The 22,603-nt window shown below is 40.8% G+C and overlaps 2 protein-coding genes across 2 annotated transcripts; both read left to right on the forward strand.

Moving 5' to 3' along the window:
* Window positions 1-2,946: 2,946 nt before the first annotated feature.
* On the forward strand, window positions 2,947-11,624 carry LOC142095426 (E3 ubiquitin-protein ligase TRIM39-like). Its single transcript, XM_075178370.1, is given in 4 exon segments — window positions 2,947-3,226; window positions 3,229-4,552; window positions 4,935-4,981; window positions 10,146-11,624. Coding segments are annotated over 4 exon segments (2,430 nt in total). The 5' UTR covers window positions 2,947-2,980; the 3' UTR covers window positions 10,959-11,624.
* Window positions 11,625-15,361: 3,737 nt separating this feature from the next.
* LOC142095226 (E3 ubiquitin/ISG15 ligase TRIM25-like) lies at window positions 15,362-18,259 on the forward strand. Its single transcript, XM_075178121.1, has one exon. The coding sequence runs from the start codon at window positions 15,566-15,568 to the stop codon at window positions 17,144-17,146; it is 1,581 nt and encodes a 526-aa protein (XP_075034222.1). The 5' UTR covers window positions 15,362-15,565; the 3' UTR covers window positions 17,147-18,259.
* Window positions 18,260-22,603: the final 4,344 nt, after the last annotated feature.

Raw genomic sequence — 22,603 nt, forward strand, 5'->3', positions numbered from 1 at the left:
CTCTCCGCATGCTGGGACTACTGACGAGTTTTGTTTTCACCAACACTCCTAATGCAGCCCAATTGTCATGAGCAATGTAACTGGGGACTGACCTTTAGTACAGCACAAACAACACAAACCAAGAACCCATTGATGTTAGTAGTTATGTACTATCTGGGCCTGGAAGGATTGGACCATGGCTACAATGATGTTCTTGTGATAATAGATCACTTCACTAAATTTGCAGTAATGGTACACACCAAAGATCACAAGATCCCTTGTAGAAACAAAGAAAATAAATTGTCAATATTTCCAGAGCATATGCAAGAACTAGTGTGTTTGTATAATAACACATGTTAGGAGGTGTGCCAAACACATGTAGACTACCCCAATGACAGACCAAGGTGGGCACAAGAAGAGACTGTACATAGAATGAAGGGACAGACCTGGTCCCATGGAGATTGCCAGGTAAATCATCCCCAGTCTATACCTTATGGTGAGGGAGATAGGTTGCTAGTGTTAGACTACAGGAGGCAAGAAAAAGGAAATTGAGGACTAGATAGGAGCCAGTAGCCTATTCTAGTGAGACAGCCAAACCCAGAAATTCCAGTCCATGTAACTTTAACCAGAACAGGGATGAGGAAGAGTTAGAGGATGAAAACACCCTTCATCAAAATATATTGTGACCCTGTGTCTGAGAGTGAAAACTTCCTTCAACCTCCTTCTTATGATACTTCAGTTTCTTTCCCTTCTTATTTCTCTTGTTCCCTGACAATTTAGGCCAGGATTGTAGTTATGATGATCCTACCTCAACAGTCAGAGGTTCCATTGATTATATTTCCAGGCTACAGTCACCCAACCCGTTGGGTGAAACCGATAACCGGACTGAACCAAATAACATTAATGAGCAGGAGCAGAAGGAATTCTGAAAGATGCCACTCAACATAGAGAAGTACTTGTCCATTAAAGGACCAATCCCAGTAGAGGCGACAGTTCAGCTCGACCAACTAGGAGGACTATCAGCAGATGAGAGGAGACAAAGATTTAATTTTGTATTACATCCAGAGCAGATTCAGAAGACACTCCATTCTTGAAATAAGAAGTGTATTAATCCAATATATCTTCATTCCATAGGGTGACTATTCAGGCAAGCTGCCTGTGTATGAGCGAGCAGGGGAGGCTGCCCTTTGACCTTTTGAGACGCCTACTTTTTCCGCCATCTTGTGAGTGCCATGGCCTTGCCCTGGTGATACTGGATGCAAAAACAAATTAGCTAAAAATTATTATAAAAAAATATTTTTAAATCTTTCAAAGAATAAAGCATTTTTTTAAGTGACATGTAATTGTTATTGCCGTCCTCAGATGATGATAACAGAACAGGTATTGCAGCTGTACAAGTACACCATAATACTTGTTAATGTTAGGAGCTGTGTCGACCCATTACTGTCTCCTCCTAGCGTCCCGGCCGTCTCCATGACGACCGGGACGTCACTTCCTGTACTCGGCCCGACCGTTGCCAGGGCAATGGCCAGATGCCGAATTAACAGCTATCGCTCCCCGGCAACACAGAGCAGCCGGGTGCGCGCTACAGCCTGTGGGCTAATTAAGCAATGAAGTAATTAATCAAACAGTGCCTGGGGATGTTTACAGGGCAAAGCCCTGATTGGCTAGTTTCAGTATTTAAGGAAGGGTGGGTTTAGCCCCCCCTGCCGATTATAGCGTGGATTCTGTCTGTTGCTGACCTGTTCCTGTCCTGTTCATGCTTTGTCCCAGTTTTTTTTTGTGTGGATACTCTGCCCGCTTAATATTGGACCTCCCATTGTGACCTTATTGCCTTGTTCTCGGATTCTGCTGTCGTGCTGGTGACCCTGACCCTTTGGCGTGTTATTTGACCATTTGACCAATCAGGCTGCAGCGCGCGCACCCGGCTGCTTTGTGTTGCCGGGGCGCGATAGAAGCGAGTTGTGAAACTCTGAGTGATTCACACAATTTGCACCAAGATTTGTGAATATTGTTACAAATATAATTTCCAGGTAGACATTGGGCCACTAATATATTTCCAGCAATTACGGTAAAAATCTCCGCTCATCAAAAATGAGCAGAAATATCTGTCAAATCTCCGCCGCAAAGTGTCTCATGGACGTTCCGGAGACATTTTGTGGGTAATTGAATTCCCCTCTAAGTAAATTAATTATACGTCTGATACTAGTTTCCTTCCTTTTCTGTTCTCATTTTTGAGGGATCACACGTTACATCCTCCCTTTGTCTTGTGTAATTAGGTAATGTCTAATGATGACTTGGATGTAATTGTATGTAAGTGAAACAGATGTGCACTTTCACAAATATCTTGTATGTGTTTGTGTTTTATCACAATTAGTACTTACCCTTTGTTAAGATCAGGCAGAAATGGTGCCGTGTTTGCATGTTTCTAGGCCATTGGAAATGGTGTTAAACCACAAAGAAATAGTAATTATATTGATCAATTATTGCTTAGAAAGGGTCAGAGACATACTTAATTCAACTACTCTCCCGGAAAGTCCCGAATTTTGGTAAGTCTCTTGTACTCCAGGAGGGTAGGCCTCAATCCTGGAGTGCACCGACTTCACTGTTGAAGCTGGTGAAGGCAGGTCTCGACGACGCGTTTTGCATCATCATAGCCCTGTCCCCACTGCTTAACGAATCACAACATTGCACAGAAGTGGCGGGGACACTGTGACGCAATAATGTCACTACGACCACCAAACACTTGCAACCTGACCTCCTCTCTGGAATCTCCCGGAGGAGAGGTTTTAAATGTCCGCAAGTGTAGTCAGAGGTAGGATAGGGAATATTTCAGACAGTTTTTTATCTATATGTCAATAACTTCCTATACACTTTGAAAATATGACCTTTACTATATTCTGCATCAAGGAACGTATATAGTTAACAATGAGTCACCAGAAGTACATATTTCTGGAGAAAGAAAAAGTTTCAGTTTTGTTTCCTACTCCTGGAGTCAGCGATGGCGTCTGCTGATCTGAGTGACGAGCTTAAGTGCTCCATCTGTCTTAAGATGTATATAGATCCTGTAACACTGACTTGCGGACATAACTTCTGCAGAGTCTGTATTGATTGTGCGCTGGATGCACAGAATGAATCTGGAGTTTATACCTGTCCTGACTGCAGGAATATATTCATCTACAGACCAGTACTTCAGAAGAACATAACTCTTCGCAGCATAGCAGAGCATTTCCGTTTTCCGTTTAAGCAGAAGAGGGGGAGACTGGGATCTTCTGCACCTACTGTGACTTTCCAGTGCTGGCTAATAAAACATGTCTACAGTGTGAGACCTCCATGTGTGATAGACATCTGAGGAAACATAACAAGTCAGTGGAACATATATTAATCTCACCCACCATTCATTTGGGGAACAAAAAATGCTTTATCCACAAGAAGATCCTGGAGTATTACTGCACTGAGGACAATTCCTGTATCTGTGTCAGCTGCTGTCTGACTGGAGAACACCGGGGTCATCAGGTAGAGTCACTGGATGAAGCCTCTGAGAAGAAGAAGGAGAAACTGAGAAATATTTTTAAGGAACTGATCACAAGGAGAGTAGAGACTGAGAAAAGTATCCACAGTCTGCAGGAGAGCAAGAGAGGTATCCACAAGAAAGCGACTGGTGAGAGGCAGAAAATCATTGCCCTGTTTAGAGACATGAGGAGACAGCTGAAAGACATAGAGAAGAAAGTCTTGAGTGAGATCTCCAGACAGGAAGAAGAGGTTTCACTCCCAGTCTCTGATCTGATCCAGCAGCTGGGAATAAAGAAGGAAGAGCTGTCCAGGAAGATGCGTCACATTGAAGAGCTGTGTAACGCGACTGATCCAGTAACGGTATTACAGGAACCAGAGGGAGGTGACTTTTGTGATTCTAAGGATGGAGATAATGAGGACAGAGAGAGACATGAAAAACAGGTCCAGGATGTAGGACATTTTAATGTAGGTCTTATCTCAAAGACTTTACACACATTATCTGATACAGTAAGAGGTGTTAATGTGCGCTTCTATATGCAGGAACCTACTGGCCTATTGCTGGATGTAAACACAGCTGGTAGTAATGTAAATATTCTAGGTGACTTAAAAACTGCATTCTGGACGCATATAAAACAGAATCGGCCAGAAAAAGCAGAGAGATTTCAGAATTACCAGGTTTTAAGCACAAGTAATTTTTCCTCAGGGAGTCATTACTGGGATGTGGAGATCAGTAAATCAGGGAACTTTAGAGTAGGGATGTGTTATCCCAGTATAGACAGAAGAGGAAACCAGTCAGACATTGGAGATAATAACAAGTCCTGGTGTTTGTATAGAAACTGCTATAATCAGTATTCAGTGGTACATGATAGTAAAGTGATCCAGTTACCTCACAATATTTCCTGTCATAGAGTCAGGATATATCTGGACTACAAGGCCGGGCAGTTGTCCTTTTATGCTCTATGTGATCCTATCAGACACTTACACACCTTCACTGCCGCCTTCACTGAGCCCCTTCATGCTGTGTTATGGGTAGGAAGAGATTGTTCTATAAAGATATCTTGTTGACAAGATCTAGGAGAAATTATAATCTACACGAGATTAGTGATCTCATAAGAGAAGTGAATCTGATTGTTTAAATCTCAATAAAATAGAAAAAATCCATGTCTGGGCTACTACTTAGCTCCTGCATCGGCTTTCTGAGGTGTTAGCCATATGTTTGAGAGGGTTTTAAATTGTAACTGTATTAAATGAGGTTTCTCTCGTATTCTTTCAGTGATAGCTGTGAATTCATGTAATAACTGTCTGTAACCTAGTGTATGGCCTATTAGTGAATGGTAGACTTTTGTATTCTACACGGGTGAGGTAATGTCTCTATAAAACTCATATTTTATTGGATTGGGTGTAATATGATCAATGCATTTGTGTTTAGAGTTTTTCCTCAGGGCGACATTACTGGGAAGTGGAGACCAGTGAATCAGAGAACTGGAGGGTAGGAAATTGTTATCCATGAGTAAATATAAACACAAATCTGTGCGTAATAATCTATATTCGCTAATACATTAATGTAATTTGGTTACTTTCCTGTTATGAAGTGATGATATATCTGGATTATCTATAATCCAGATATATGTTAGATATGTTATAATAGATGCACTTTTATGCTGGGTGTGACACAATGTTTTATGTGGTATATTATCTGTTTTATATGTACATGCTATATAATATTTGTTAAAGTGTAGTATGTAAAATCCAATAAAATTGAATTAAGATAATGTCCAGTGACCATGCCAAACCGAATGGGGGAGTATATTACATCAGATTAGACTGATCTGAGTACACTCTAACACACTAACATATAAATTGGATTGAAATGTTTGTACTTATGAGCCAGGCAAATAATACATATATCAGCTAGGGACCCTGTAATGAGCTTAAGGCACGACCAACAATGTAGTTTTGAACCCTATGAAAGACCACTATTTTTCCTGTATGGTACATGCTAGAAAAAGCACTTACTGGTTGTCAATGGTAGTGGTTTAGTTAAAGCAACAAAACAGTTAATTTGTTGGTACTGTTTTAAAATGGTCCTTTAAGGTTTTCTGTAAATATGAACTGGGCTAAATTGAGTTTGTAGTTAGGTGTAGTTAAGCTAAAATACACAAAACAGTTAGCACAAGTGTTACCTAACCATATTCTATACATATACCATGATTTATTGGGACCAGATACTTAACTGGATAGTTACCCAACTCTCTTGGTCAATTAAAGGTTTATAATTTCATACAACCAATAATAAAACAATCATTATATTCTCTTTGGATTAACAGGGCAAAATTACCAAGGTGATATTTGCGATAACCGTATAATGTGGATCTCATTGGTATTATTGCTGTTTGATTCTGTGTAAGACATGCAGCTTTAGAGAAAGAGGTATACATTATTGAATACCATTATACGCAATTTAAAAAAAATTACAGGAGTGTATTAATAAATAATAAACATAATCCCTACTAACAGTCACAAACAATGGGGCTGATGGGCAGTGGACACTATGCCAGTTTACGTAGCGTATCTTGCTGAAATCGCATGGCCAGAAAAGTGGGCGCTCGCATATGTACCAATGGAGACCTGTTTGACACCGCCATTTATGCCTCCTGGTGCCTAGATAGGAGGGGCGACGCGTTCTAATGTGGGCAGAGTACGTTAAGGTATCTTTGCGCCATTGTGAAAAGTTACAGACCGAAGAAAACCCGAAGAAGCCATATTATTTGCGGGCAGTCAGGGACAGGTGCAAATAGCGATGATGATGATGATGATGATGATGATAATGATGATGATGATAATTAGCATACTGCTTGTGATTGGATATTTCCGTGTGCTCTGTTTACGCTAATTGGTGATTTCTTTGTTGCTCAGCCATATATTATGCTTCTGTGCACGCATGTGTAAACAAATTTTTTTTTCATCCACAACACGGGGGACTTCTTTCTGCTCTATTAGAGAATTTTTAGCAGTTTTAGTGATGCTTAACATCGAACTCATTTGTTGCAAATAAAATAAATGGTTAAACACATGGGCACAAGTGGGACGTAAGTGTGTGTGACATATGCTGTCGACCGGAGAGTTGCCAAGTATTGGGTAGAACACCCCTTTGCCCCCATAACAGCCTGAATACTTAGTGGCATGAATTCAACAAGGTGCTAGAAACATCCCTTAGAGATACTGGTCCATGGTGACATGATAGAATCACGCAGCTGCTGCAGAAGATTTGTCGGCTGCACATTCATGCTGTGAATCTCCCATTCTACCACATCCCAAAGGTGTTCTATAGGATTAAGATCTGGTGACTGTGGAGGCCCTTGGAGTACACTGAACTGATTGCCATGCTTGAGGAACCAGCTTGAGGTAACGTGTGTTTTCTGACATAGCCGCAAACAGCACCAAGTCGTGACAGGCTTGATGGTCACGCTATAACAGGGTAACCCACAATGCATTGCCTGTGGAATAACATGACGTTTTTAGTGCACATTTTGATCAAACTGTGAATGTCCATCTACCATGTCATGGTGACCTCATACAGATTGGTAACTAAGGATGTGTGGTTTGGGGTGCTTTGCCAAAGAGAAGGCAATCTCACTGTTCAAAACATACAAAATGCCAAGAAGTTTGCACCACACACCCATAGGCATAGCCTGGGGCACTGTATAATTGAGGTGTCTGGACCCTGCTCCAGTTTCACACAGCTCTGCTTGAAAAGGGAGAGCTGTGTGCACCTAACAGTAGTGTACGCAGCATTGCCCATGTATATTATGGGGATAGGAAGAGTTGGAGAGCAGCCAATCACTTCTAAAATTATAGCCACGCCCCCATGCATGCTGGTCACGCCCACTGGCGGCGTGGTGTGGAAACCCCCCTGACACCATAATTTCCAAATATAGTAAAAGGTGCTACACTGCCGTATTCTCAAGTCTATTCTAGCTATACTATAGAACTTATATTACTGCAGAGTTTAACATGTAACTGTCTTTAATTATGTATAAATATGTTCTTAGCGAATAAAATGTGCACCTGCCTTTTGGAGAGTTAGTCAACTGCCATAAAGAGGGTTGTTAAGGCCCACTGACAACCAGCATACAATGAGAACAATTTCTATAAAGAGAGGCGCTCCTATGAGGGTGCTCTTTGACACTGTCATGAACAAGCACTCACCTAGGTCTGCGCAATGGGTGTGTAACAATCGGTTAATACCGGCAAACCCACCTGGTCTGTCTGGCAATTATTGAAATCCCCTTTTTCTAATACACACCCTTGCAGGAAGCCTTCTCAAACTATAATCAAGACTTAAAGTCAAACAGAGTTATCATTAACCAAATAATACCTTGTATTTCAGTGTTGTACCGCTATATATGAACAAACTTAATTAGCACATGAATTTGTTAGACGCACAGAGGCAGAACATTATTGAATGGAATTCAATATGGCAAAATAGCAACAATGCTTAAGATCTGCAAAATAAGATTACAAAGTGAAATACAGTAATCTTAAGCAAACATGTTTCTTTAAAAAAAAAAAAAAAGGAGAAATGCAGAAATAGAAAACTTACTCTTAAATTCTTTATTTCTGTGCTAGGGAAAGTGGAAAATTTGACAGTGCTTCACTAACTAAGAGGTTCCTTAGTTTGACAAAGTACAGTATTTCATGGTTTTTAAAGCTGCCCTCCCCCCATCAGTTCCTATACCTTCTGTGTGCGCTAACAGGTGGGAAATTCAAACCTGGGTATGAATCACAATCTATTCCGGAATAGTTAATAATTGTTACATTGCCCATAAGTTTCCTTTCAAACATCACAGAATCCTAATAATATATGCAATTGAGTATAAATACCTTCGTGTAGACATGAAACATCACTATAAAATATTAATTAAATAGGTAAATATTGGCTTACTATGGTTTCCCTTGAAGCCTTGTTTTTATGCTTGACATATTATATGTGCCTCAGTGCACTAATCATACAGTTGTATAGAGACTTGTGCAAATATGCAAGATAAAAGAAATATATATATCTCCTTGCTAGAAATATTATAGGACCATGTGCTCCGAAGACAGGGTCATACATTCTTATCGTGGAGAGATAGTGCCGAGTCTGGAATCAGCAGGACTCCCCCCTGCCGGGAGAAAGGACACAGGCACCACCTAATGCTAGGAGAGAGCAAATGGCCATTTGGAGGTGCCAACATTAAATTAATCCCTTTGTTACCTGTGGGTTGCAGCTATCTTTTATATTTTAACCCCTGATTACATCACAACTGGAACGTCTACTTTCTCAATCAGTCAAAAGTGCTTCCAGTGCCCAACAGCACTGGAAGAAACTCTTTTTGTATTGAAGTCTAAAGACAGCTGCCATGCACAGTGCAATGCTTCACTTCCTGTGGACACTACAAATCTCCAGGCTGCATAACCTGCAGGTAGGCCAACACTAGCACTTAGAAAGCATCGCAATAGTTGAAGCACTGGAGGACATGGTCATATTTCTCAACTTGTATGTTCATAATATTAATAATAATTTTACATGGAGCATTAAACACATTGCAATTTACAAACAACGTCACTAATGGAAGACAGCAGCATCAGAGGCTTCCTTAGCTGCTTCTGTAGATTCAATGCAGAGTATAAAATCACCATCATGGCAGTATAAAGTGTATGTTTGTAGATAGGGACGTGGTAAGGAAGTTTGCAGTCTCTTTGTATGTGATTGAACATAAGAAACCTGTTGAACAACAAAAGACAAGATAAAGAATAGGAACATACACGGTTAACTAGGTGTGTACACATTTCTGGAGACAGAAAGTTTCATTCGTCATTTCTTGCTCCTATTGTCAATGATGACGTCTGCTGACTGGAGAGCTGAGCTGTCCTACTCCACTTGTTCGAACATTTTTACAGATCTTGTAACACTGAGATGTGGACACAACTTCTGCCGGCTCCGTATTGTGAGCTGGATACACAGGAGATCCTGTAATTTATACCTAAATGCAGATAAATATTATAATCCAGACCAGCAGCAAAGGAGAACACAATCTTGTGTAATATAGCAGAGCTTTTCCATCCTCCTCAGCCAGAGGTGAAATCTTCTGTACTTACCGGGAGACTCCAAGTCAGCACAAACCTTGTCCATACCTCAACCATTGTTTGCCGAGCAACATCCCGATGATTGAGACTTTCTGCAAAAACTAGGACGGAGGCAAAGTATGCATTTCAGTGCTTGCTAGTAAGAAATGCCTACCGTGTAAAACCTTCATCTGGGGAACCATAAGAGGTAAGTGGAACACAATATTTATAATGCATAAGATAATCCTAAAGTATTTTTGCACTGAGCACTCTGCCTGTATCTGTGTGTCCTGCAGGATGGATAGAAAACACATGAATCATCAGGAGGAGTCACTAGATGAAGTCTCCAAGTAGACGTAAAACCTCAGACATCTTCTGAGGACACGGACCTCAAACAGTAAGAAAGGCATCAAGTAAGCAGGAGCACAGGAGAAACAATTAAGAAAAAGCATCTGGTGTAACAGAGATAGTCAATGACCTGTTTAGAGACATCAGGAAACAGCTGGGATACCTAAAGAAGAGTCCTGAATGTGATCTCCAGGTAGGAAGAGCAGGCTTCACTCTTACTCTCTAATATTACCGTGCAGCTGGAAGCAAAGAAGGACGAGTTGTCCAAGCAGATGTGTCACATTGAGGAACTATGCAACATGACTGATTCTGTATCTGTCCTACAGGAACCAGACATAAGTGATGCTGAGGTGGGAGATAATGAGGACAGAGAGAGATATGATAAACAGGTCCATGAGATAGCTGATCTGGATGAAGGTCTGATCTCAGTGACATTACAAAAAGACGTATCTGATAATATGACTACTTTAAAGAATGAGGTCTATGTGAAGGAAAATTATTTTATAGTACTAGATGAAGACACGGCTGGTAATAGAGTTGTTGTCTCGAGCGACATGAAAACTGTATCCTTTTCTGAAGAAAGTCAAAACCGTCCAGAAACACTGGAGAGATTTGAGCACAGTCAGGTTTTAAGCACCAGGAGTTTTTCCTCAGGACGACATTACTGGGAACTGGAGACCAGTGAATCGGGAAGTTGGGCGGTCGGAGTAGCTTATCCCAGTATAGACAGGAAGGGAGAGAATTCATTTATTGGAGATAACAACAAATCCTCAGGCTTATGTGCATGTTATAATCAGTATTCAGTGATGCATGGTAGTAAAGAAAGCCAATTAGCCAATACATTTTCTTGTCATAGAATAGGAATATACTTGGACTATGAGGGTGGACGGTTGTCCTTTTATGAGCTGTGTGACCCGATCAGACACTTACACACTATCACTACCACCTTCACGGAGCCCCTTCATGCTGCGTTCTATGTGTGGGATGCCTGGCTGAAAATCAGGAGTTAGAGCTCTGGATCATTAATGGATTTGCCAATTGTTAGGACAATCCTCCCTTGTCCACCTGCTTACCTCAAATTAGGATGCCTGACCACTTTTCACATTACTTACTTTACTAATCTCTGCTGTAGCCATCCATTGCACTTCCACTAAAGCTCTGTTAATGAGGTATTGACGATTCAGTCCTCCATCTTTGTGCCGGCAGCGTGATCGGATTCCTTTAGGTACCAGGAAGGGGGGGGGGGGGTCAAATGGGGAGTTGTTGTTTGGGGATTTGTGATATCGCTTACAGACTAATGAAATTACAACTGCAAGGGTTAAGTGGCCAGCCTGTGTTTAATCATCTTCCAACATCACAACAGGTCCCAGTGAAGCCAGAAGAGATCGGATACTGAGCTTGACTGTCGAACTATTGCAAAATGTCTAAGTAAGCCACCCACCTGCGTTGCTGGGTCCAGCTGCATTTCTGCCAGCCAAACTGATTTATACAATTAACCATAACTCTGCTATATACTGGTTCTTGGGTTTATTGCCTCTGACATGAGATGCGTAATTGCAAAAACCTGATGTTTATATTTTTCTGATCATTTAGAACTGTAGAATAATGCAATATGCAGCATAACTCACTTATAATAATGATATTGCTTCTTGTATGTGAAATAGGTTTAACAGTATATTGTCCTCTTTGACAGAGAAAACAAATAGACATCTAGGGCCTGAAAAACAATCAGTATTTAACTTATGGGCAAAACAGAATACTCATTTGCACCCCTTGCATTGTAACATGGTTTTGTCCAGGAGACTGAAATAAGAAGTTTCTAAAATTAAGATCCTTAATAAATCAGGCCCCTATAGAGGATATTTCTACAGTATTTTAGAATAAGGGTGTGCTATAATGGGAGAGAAGATATAAGTCAAGATGTTTTGCAGAAATCATAGAACTCCAAGGGATGTACTTAGGGCTTATGCAATCTGAGGCAAGTGAGAAAAATTGTGCATTATTGCTCATTGTAAAATTTATGTCTCTGACCCTTTCTAGCTTTACTGAAGAGTCAATACCCAGATGATCATTGTGGATGTAATATATTCTATTACCTGTATTAAATGTATCAATTATTTTATCATAAACACAATACCTACATAAACACAAAATAGCTGAATAGAACGTATAGGTGCCAATTATGTAGTTAGATCAAAATAACAATAACATTCTACAAAATGACAGCTAGAATCTGATTGGTTGCTATAGGCAACATCTCCACTTTTTCAAACCCGCAGTTTAGCAAATCTAGGTCAAAAAGATGAAGTTATAGAGATATCGGTGTTTAAAGACTACAAGCCTCTTTATTAAATGTAGAAGATATAAAACAGTGAGCTTTCTCGTTATAGAACCAACTTCAAGCCAGAAATATTTCTTGTTCCGCCAAGTGGAGTTGTCATATACAATAAAATAAAGAATGTATAATCTGTGTCTGTCCTAATGTTCGTTTATGTTCCAGGTGTTAACGATCACAAACATTAGCAATATAATGTCAAGTGTAACTGTCGGCAAAATCCCATTGACACTACTGACATCTTCCGAACAGATAACGTTCAGAAAATCACATGAAATCTGTGTAGGATAAAACTTGTTAGCTTGTGGGCAGATTGCCGACTCAGCAAATTGTAATGTTATTACATTGTTTTGATCTCTACATCCTTGTTCCACTGATCTCTGGTACTTTTATTGGTATAGGATACAGGGCAGTTTCAGACTGAAGTGTTCACACCGCAGGTGTGGTCATCTTCACTATTACTTGGATCTTTTCAGGCGGGCAAGTGTAGCCGCTCAGAACAGAAACAAAGGATCTCCTAGTGTTGTATATACCAGGGGCGGATCTAGAAAAATGCTGTACCCGGGGCGAGATAGGGGGGGGGGGGGGGGCGATTTAGGCCCCGCCCCTTTCTAACATCTTAGGCTGCTGACGGCTGCACACTATGTGCAGGTCCGTCCAGCCGTGACAGTGTGCTGCCCGGCTGCTCTGATTGTGTTTTAAACACAGTCAGAGCAGCCGGGCAGCACACTGTCCCTGCCTGTCACGGCTGGACGGACCTGCACATACTGTGCAGCCGTCGGCAGCAAGTGTCTGCTAGGGATCGCCCCCCCTGGATCCGCCACTGGTATATACATATTTGATAAAAGTAATACACAACTTCCATTAGGAATACAGAAGCCGCTCTTACACTTCATAGATGTAGGCAGAGCCAGATAAACACAAACTCACCTGAGCATCACTCATCACTGAGAGGACACAACAGGTGGAATGGATCTGGAATAATGGATACATATCTGGGTGCAGTCCATCATGGTTAGCCGTTGTTGTGAGTATACTATATAGCCATTAAACAGTAATTCCTGCTACTATAAATATTTTTGTCCCCATATTAGTTGCAATGTATTGTTATTGTAGAAGGTAGAACCATGCTCCCATTCTTACCTATATTATTATTATAGCACCAATTAAGAAAACAAGGCCTACCTAAAACATGGACATTCAAAGCAAAGCAAAGATAGGGCCATATTAATAATGGGTCTGATGGAGCTGCAGCACCAGGTCTCCATACTGAAATAGGCCCATCAGGATCAGTGGATAATATAATGTTTATTAGAGTTTGCTTAACAGTTTAATGATGAATCATCTGGGCCAGGAACGGGAGAGCCTCTTGGGTGGGCCTGATCACTTGGACACACAATAGTACCATGCGGTATGCCAATGACAGGGCAGCTCCTCTCTTCTTACGACCGTGGCGTCACATACATTTTCCCGCCACTCACTGTGAGTCACTCTGCACCACTACAGAGACTGTCTCACTGAATGCATTCACCCAGGAGAACAATAGGCCCTTAGTAATTATCAGCTCCAGGCCTATATAGCCCTTAATCCGGCCCTGTGCACAGAAGAGTAGAGATAAAATGATTTGATGGAGCTGCCTTATGCTGCTGAATGAGATGTATCCCAACTTCTCCCTGACCATCCTCACTAAGATTATCCAAAACTGAATAACTTTTGAAACAGAATAGTTTCACAGGCTGACCATCCAGTTGGTGTGACTGATTTAATCTGACTTGTGCAAACATTTTTTAGTAATCACTTAAAAGCTGATGATGCTGAGTTTGCAGGCAGCAGTGACAGTAAGACATAGACAGTCATTCACCCAGCCCCCCCCCTGAAGATAGGGATCACATCCATAATCTCTAGAAGCACACTTTTAGGCTGGGGACACACTACAGAAAACTTCCAATGCCATATCAGTAAGGCCATACTTGCCTACTTTTGGCAGCTTTCCGGAAGGGGGTCTGTCGAGGGAGACGTGCGCACGCGCGGGGCACCATTAGGCTCCGCCCCTGTCAATCTCAGGCAAATTTTGCCAATCGCAGCAGGGGGCGTGGCCACGATGATGTGTTTAGCCCCCCCGTCGCCATCTTCCACAACGCCAAAATCTGCATCCGGGACTTTTGCCTGCTCTCTCAGGAGTCCGGGAGAACTTCTAAAAATTTGGGAGTCTTTCGGACATTCCGGGAGAGTAGGCAATTATGAGTAAGGCCCGATCAGCATGCCAGTTCATGTGTACACACTATACATGTTTTACAAGATTTACCTTCAGATCTGTGTTCTTCATCTGCTGAAAAGATCATGACTCTGTAAACTCTATGGAGATCCTGATCGTGAGTGCGTACACACTGCAGGATGGGAAGGACACTGTTCCATTGTTGAACGAGATTTTTAGTCTGGTTTAAAAATCAAATGAAACACTAAGATGGGCTTTGGAGCGATAATCGCTCATCGTTGCAGTGTACATATTGATGCAATATCGGCCCGAACAGTCGTTTAATCAGCTGAAAGCCCTGTAGTGTGTATACAGCCTCCAAACAATGATTAGATAAGATAGGGTTTATATTTGTAAAATAAATCCTTTGGGTTCATTTTGAACATTTCTCCACTTGAAAAACAAAAACCAAAGATGAACTTATCCTTTATTTACACAAAGATGTTCAAAAAGTGTGCTCTCTTTAAAATCTAATTTAAATAAAATCGACTTCAATATATCAGTTTATTTATTGAATAGATAAAAAGCAAAGTCGTAAATTGACAAGTAATATTTAGTCTTTCCCCTCCAATTCAGTATGCTGTATTTGTGCAAAGCTCTTTGTCACAGACTAAGAACCTTTATAGAGTAGCCTGCAAACTATACAAAAAACAGACTACATTTGAAATTTTTTATAAAAAGTTTGCGCTCGTTTCTTTATTTAATAACTGGAAATCCCTGTCATCTGCTGTGTTTACACAAGATGGCGCACTTTGCTGGCAACAGCTCGATTTTCAACGCAGCTGACAGTCTGGTGTTCCGCTCTTACAGAAAGAGAGAGAGAGAGAGAGAAAAGGTACAGCTCGTGCATTCAGTTTCTGCAGGCTGCAGCCGCAGGGAAAACAAGCTTGGTTTTTTTTCAGGAGAATCTAATTAAAAAAAAGAAAGTTAGGATATATAACACATTAAGACTCTCTTTGCTGTGTGGAACAAATTTTGCTGTTCAAACTGGATTTTCTAAGCTAATAAGACACTTCCTGATTATAATTATGGCGTCTGCTGACTTCAAAGAAGGACAGAACTGCTCCATCTGTCTGAACATTTACACCAATCCTGTCACGCTGAGATGTGGACACAACTTTTGCCAGGTCTGTATTGATCATGTGCTGGATACACAGGAGGGGTCTGGAGTCTATACCTGTCCTGACTGCAAGAAAAGATTTCAGGAGAGACCAATATTGCAGAAGAATATAAATATCTGTAAAACAGCCGAATGTTTATTCTCATCACAGCCGGAATATGAGATGGCCAGGATCTTCTGTACGTACTGTATTCACTCTCCTGTGCCTGCTGTTAAGTCCTGTCTGATGTGCGAAGCTTCTCTGTGTGAGAATCACTTGAGAGTACACAGCAAGTCAGCAGAACATGTCATAACTGATCCCACCACTTCCCTGGGGAACAGAAAATGCTCCATTCACAAGAAGATCCTGGAGTATTACTGCTCAAAGGATGCCGTTTGTATTTGTGTGTCCTGTATTGCTTTCGGTGAACACAAGGGACACTTTGTGGAGCCTTTAAATACAGCTTTTGAGAAAAAGAGAGAGGTGTTGCGAAACGTACTGGAGAAGCTGACCTTAAAGAAAAAGAGGACAGAGAAAAGAGTCAGGAGTTTGCAAAAGTGTAGGATTGATGTGCAAGAAAAAGCAGGGCGTGTGACAAAGCAAGTCAATGTTGTTTTTAAGGATATTAGAGAACAGCTGTACATCTTGGAGAAGAGAGTCCTGAGTGAGATTTATAGCTGGGAAGAGCAGGTATCATTCACAGTCTCTGATCTGATCCAGCAGCTGGAAATAAAGAAGGACGAGCTGTCCAGGAAGATGTATCACATTGAGGAGCTGTGTAACGTGTCTGATCCAGTGACTGTCTTACAGGAACAGGAATCGGACAGAGGTCACTTCTTCGATACCGAGGAGGGAGACAACGAGGACAGGGAGAGAGATGATAAAAAAATCCATAATATAGAGGATCTCGATGAGGGTCTCATCTCAGTGACGTTGCACTCAGGTTTATCTGATATAATGACCGGTGTAAAGAGAGGGATCTATGTGTCGGAATCGCTGGACATATTACTCGATCTAAACACAGCCGGTAATTATGTGGCTGTATCAGGTGACTTAAAAAGTGTATCCTGGTCAGAATTTAACCAGTATCGCCCAGAAACACCGGAGAGATTTCAGTATTGTCAAGTATTAAGCACCAGGAGTTTTTCCTCCGGACGACATTACTGGGAAGTGGAGACCAGTGAGTCAGGGGATTGGATGGTAGGAATGTGCTATCCCAGTATAGACAGGAAAGGAGTCCAGTCATATATTGGAAACAATAACCAATCCTGGGGTCTGTGTAAATTTAACAATGAATATTCAGTGATACATTCCAGTGATGTAAGCCAATTATCTCACTATATTTCCTGTCAAAGTTTCAGAATATATCTGGATTATGAGGCTGGACAACTGTCTTTTTATGAACTACGAGGTCCTATTAGACACTTACACACTTTCACTGCCATCTTCACTGAGCCCCTTCATGCTGTATTTTATGTATGGGGTGAATCGGTAAGAATTAAGAGCTAGGTAACCTTATTGATGGGTGTTCGGACCATGACAAAGCTAATTTGGCCTTTTTCTTCCCGGAATTACTCTAATTGTGTGTCAAATGTGAGCTCTCATTACCAGGACAAAACCTGCTCGCACACATTGTAAGCAACATGATCTCCAAAACAGAGGTCAGTTTTGTTGATCCGGGTGTTCATCTAGCAGCTCTACACTCCCCTTCACTTTTGGGACAACCAAAATCGGAATTCTTCAGAATTCATTGTGGAATGATATTGATAACCGTAATACAATCGTCAGCCAACCACATTTGGATGCGTGTCTGCAGCATCAACTCAAACATTTGTCTCAATGTTTTCATCTTAAGATTTTCATTCTTAAATATTTGGAAGATAACACAGTGACACACGTCTGTAAATGAGATCAGATGTATTATGTTTCCTAAGGAAGAGGGTTTGCTGACAGTGGGTGTTGAAAGAGTTGATGCCCACAATGTTTATGTCTTCTGATACATGCAGATCTTCAGCCTGATAACGAGGGAGATATAGAAGGCCATCATTCACATGGGATATCCTGACCTGAGATTGAATGTTTTCCATTGCAGGTGAAGGCTATTCCTGTTGAATACAAAAACAAATATTAACAGATAATTTGTTATTGCTGAAACAAACTGTTTTAATAGTTTCTCCAGGCAGAAAAAAAGCTGCATTTCTGGAAAATATGTCCAACAATTGTTAACCCTTAAACAAAATTGTCATGTTGTAGTGTGAATTGTGTTTTGTTGCCCTACGTTTATTGCCATAGTTTTGAGAAAGCTTCTCTAATCCAAAGTCACTGACTGGGAATGAGTAAGATTGCATGTTTGCAGCCATGTATGCTACAGATCACAATAGAGTGTTGTATTATATTGGAATTGTCTTTGCTTTCAGTATGTTCATCAGAGAACCACTTATAGTGCGAGTCAAAGTCAGTGCAACATCCAGCCAGCAAAAGCGGATGTTGCAGGTCTTTCAAATACATCTGTGTATACTTTAGTCCATATCTTGTGATTGCTTCCACTTTAAAACTGTATTTTGGATGTATGCATTGTTATTTTGAGACGGTTGTTAGTAACAATAAAGTAAATTCTAGCAAGCCCATGTATATTCCAATCCATGTAACATGTAGCTTGAGTGTACCAAATGTATTTACAATAGAGGTCTGTCACATACCAATATAGAACACATGGTGGCGCTGCACTCACAAGTCTTGGGGGGGGCAATTCAATTAGGAGTGGTAGTTCTGTAGTTGCCTCTTGGGGTATTTTGCCACACAAATTGTTATTACGGCTGTGTGATAGAATGTGCTAAATCCACTAATTTTTGTTCACTTCCCTAGGAAGTGTGAGCAAAAATGTGTGAATTAAGCATATTTTATCACACGATCAGTAAATATAACACACGGGGCAACAACGGACGCTTGGCGCATCAATGAATCGCCCCCTTAGCGTCTATTTTCTATAACAGATGCTTTAGTACATAGTCAGCAAAATATATTAGGCATCTATAACATGGTATAGTGTTGCATAAATAAATATCATTATAGTGAACAGAAAAACTCTGACATGGCATGTTGCGTGTATCAACCAATAAAACAAACAATTAAATTAAATTATTTATCCAAGTGAACACCATTGAACCATCTCATTTACAAGGTAGACCAGACTGCACATTAGAATGAATGGGAAAGTGGCATCATTGAAAAAAGAGGATTGCTTTAACGTGTAGTGCAACCTATCCTTTGGTATTCTAATACTGATGAATGAATCTATCACAAATTAAAATGCTGCCTCCATACAATCAGGTTAGTTTGTGAGAGTACAGCAGACTTACTGAACTTCATCCATTCTCTTTGAATATAGTGTGATGTTAGCTATATAAAACTACATTTGACAAGCACAACAGAAAAATTATATTTCAGCTGCCCCCCCCTCCCCCAAAAAGTTGTCATTACAAGCATTTCGGGCCCTAGCAATTGCATTTCGGGCCCACATTTTGTAATGTGATATCAATTGTGTGTCCACTTTTTTAGTGATGTATCTATTTATTTTCAAGGAAACTACTTCCACACAATGTTTGTATTAGGATAGGAACATGTGAATTAACGCATATCTAAAAGTGTTATATATACTGTATATAATATTAGTATTGTCTTATAACATTATGAAATAGCTTACTACGTGCTTAGAATACTGCAAATCAAACATTTGAGGGTTCCACATTTAGTAGTTTGCTCTACAGTAGTTGAGCCACTAACATAGTAACTAACAGCAACGGTCTCATATTTTAAAATCATCCCTGAAAGATTGTGACTCTTGGTGATATCTCTATATTTAATATGAACCGAACACATTTCTTCTTCTGTGTGTCAGATGTAGATGTTTTGTGTATGTGTTATACATATGAAGCGCTCAGTTTATTTTGCCTTGTTCTGAGGTATAAATAAGTTTGAACAGTAGATGAACTTTATTATAGGCCCAGACTGTGCAGTGCTGGCTGCACCCTTTAGATTAACGGCCAGAGCGTCATTTATCAAATTTTGGTGCACTTAGTATTTAGACTATACTCTGCATGTATTCTGGGGGGTAATATTTAGTAAGCACCCATTGCCCATTCCTAGCTTTTATCCCAGGATCCAAGGTTGTCTTAATTCACCACTGGTGCTGTCACCACACAAAATAACAGCGGGCAGCATCTTAATACTCTTGATACTCCCTTGATATGACATCTGTGAGTGATTTGGCCGATCCCTGACTAAAGTGATTGAATGTATGTTTTGTCCAGTTATAGATGCTGATGGTGGCAAGAACCAGGTCTTGGTGGAAAACACCCTGTGGTGGGGATGGGGGAACTTTATGTAATATGGCTGGGGGTGTGTGGGCTTTTAATTTAGTGGGGGCCAGTCCTTTAATAGTATGAGATATTTATTGGTTGAGTGATGGTGGGGGGGTAATTCATTTAATAGGGGGGAAATGGTAGTGCCTGTTCATTTAAAGTATGGTGATGGGACTATTTATTTAATGCTGGGATGATTTGGGGGCTAATAATTGAATTTGGGGCACATTTTATGTAGAATAAGGGCATTTTTAAATGTGAATACTAATTATTTAATGTCAGGGCTGCTTGGGTGGGGGAATTTATTTATTAAATGTGAATACGTATTATTTAATGTCAGGCAGGTTGGGGGGGGGAAAGGTCTATTTATAAAATGTGAATGCTATTAATTTAATGTTGTGGCTGGTTGCAGGGAGGGAGCCCTATTTATAAAACCTGGTTGCTATTGATTTAACATCGGGGCTGGTTTTGAGGGTTCAATGTAGTCGGGAGGTTTTGCATAACTCACCACCCTGGATTTGTTGGCTTGGGGGACAGCAATGATCTCGCTGTCTTTTGCACATCCCACGATGACACCAGTTGTGAAAAGTGTGCAAACAGATGGCTCCTCACACAGGTTTTCTGAAGCACTTTGTCGTTTATTTTACTTGTCAGGATGGATAAACAGTCTTGGCAGCGTCTTCGGCAAACAAAATGAAACTTTCACAGCAATAAATATTATCCAATAACCCTAAACACTGGCTAGAACAGTTAGGTCCCTAACTGGTCACTGGCCATCTTCTTGCACCAGTCTCCCACACACAGATCAAACCCAGCTTTTTAAGCTTCATGTCAGTCCCTGCTCTGGCTGACTCCTTAATTGCTGCACCTGGTCTCCTGCTCTGTGTAGATTATACCCTCTCTGCACCATTAGACAAAGTGTTCCAGTTGCCAATATATATATATATATATACATACACACACACACACACACAAAACCATCTCTGGAACAAGGCGCAATCATGATAAGTTTTTATTTTGCTGGTTCCGAAATAAATATAGTTCCAGAAACAGAGGGATTCATTTACCTGCACATTGGTGTTGTGGTGTATCCTTATTAACCGTTTATCTGAGTGTCCTGTGTAGAAAGCTCACAGTATTAATCGTCTAAACCTGACACAGGTCAATAGATAGAAAAACAATACTGGAAACATTGAAATATGGATTACAATGGATTAAATACACCTGTTAGTTATATTGTGCCTTCAAATTATATGTCTCAGTGGTGGCTACGGTAGTATTAGAAAATCCAAAGAAATATTTAAATATCAGTATGTTTTTTGATCCAGGACCTCTAAAACCAAATGTCAGTAACAATGAGCAATGCACATTACTACTCCATTGTAATATACCTAATTGTACCACTAGGGGTAGCTATAGATCTGCATCACAGCATTTGCAATACACATATGATATACATACTCCATATACACTGTATAGAGAGAATCAGTCATTGCTATAGAATGTTTGTATCCATATGTGGGCCCACTATGCTGCGTGCGATGGGCACTAATTAAACCGGGCGTGTGAATTCTAATGAGAACACAGAGACTTCACTAGGGAACCCCACAAGACACTATTGGACATTGCCCATACTTGCATTTTGCGAGAGTCTCCAGGACTCCCGGGTGAGTGTGGCAATCTCCCGAATTTTGCCCACTTCACTAGGAAGTGCCCCACTTCCTAGTGAAGTAGGAAGAATTAGATCCCAAAGGCCGCGATTCCCGGTGAATTGCGGCGGGGCGTCCAAAAATGGCGCGATTTTGGACGCCCCGCCCCCCTCACACCCACCTCCACTGGCTGGCTCCCGGAAGAGAGTTGAAGAAAGCTGGTAAGTATGACATTGCCATAACTTCCAACTTTGGGGCACCAATCAGAATCCAATCCGAGGCAGAGGCAGGCAACACTGGTACAAAACAAAATAATAAGACAAAGGAACAGGGTCACAAGTAAACATACTGTACTTAGTCAAACAACTCAATTTAGTAAACAGTTACTCATAAAAGGTAGATGTGCAGAAAACAAAGGCACATAAACTGTTGTGACATAGTCAATCCGGTGACTAGTGTTTAAAACAGATATCCAATCTGGTGGCTAGTGAACTGAAAGGCCTCTAATTTAGTGGTTTCTACTTAAAGCAGACCTCCTATCTGGAAACTTGTGCATAGAATGTCCTACAATCAGGGGACTAGTGTGAAGAAGCCATTCAAATCTAGTGGTTAGTGTAGGGAGCAAATTTAGAAATGATGGCTGGTATATAAAACAAGACATTCACTCTGGTGGCCACTGTATAGCAATTCCCCCAAATGTAATTACTGTCCAAAGACCACTAGCCTCCCGCGTGCTTGTTACTCATACAGGAGACGTCTGAGAGCTGTTAAAAATATCTGACATTTCCCACGCATGGTCATTTAGCTAAATTCGCAGTGATCACAGCTCACTTGTAGAGGAGATGCTGTCGGGCCGATTCAATTAGCCGCTAGTTTCCATAGCAGCCTTTCACACTACGTTCATGCCCACAAAAGCTTCCGTTAAATCCTTCTCTCGGATTCCATCTGGGGGACAC

This window comes from Mixophyes fleayi, chromosome 6 (genome assembly GCF_038048845.1).
Source record: "Mixophyes fleayi isolate aMixFle1 chromosome 6, aMixFle1.hap1, whole genome shotgun sequence".
NCBI lineage: Eukaryota > Metazoa > Chordata > Amphibia > Anura > Limnodynastidae > Mixophyes > Mixophyes fleayi.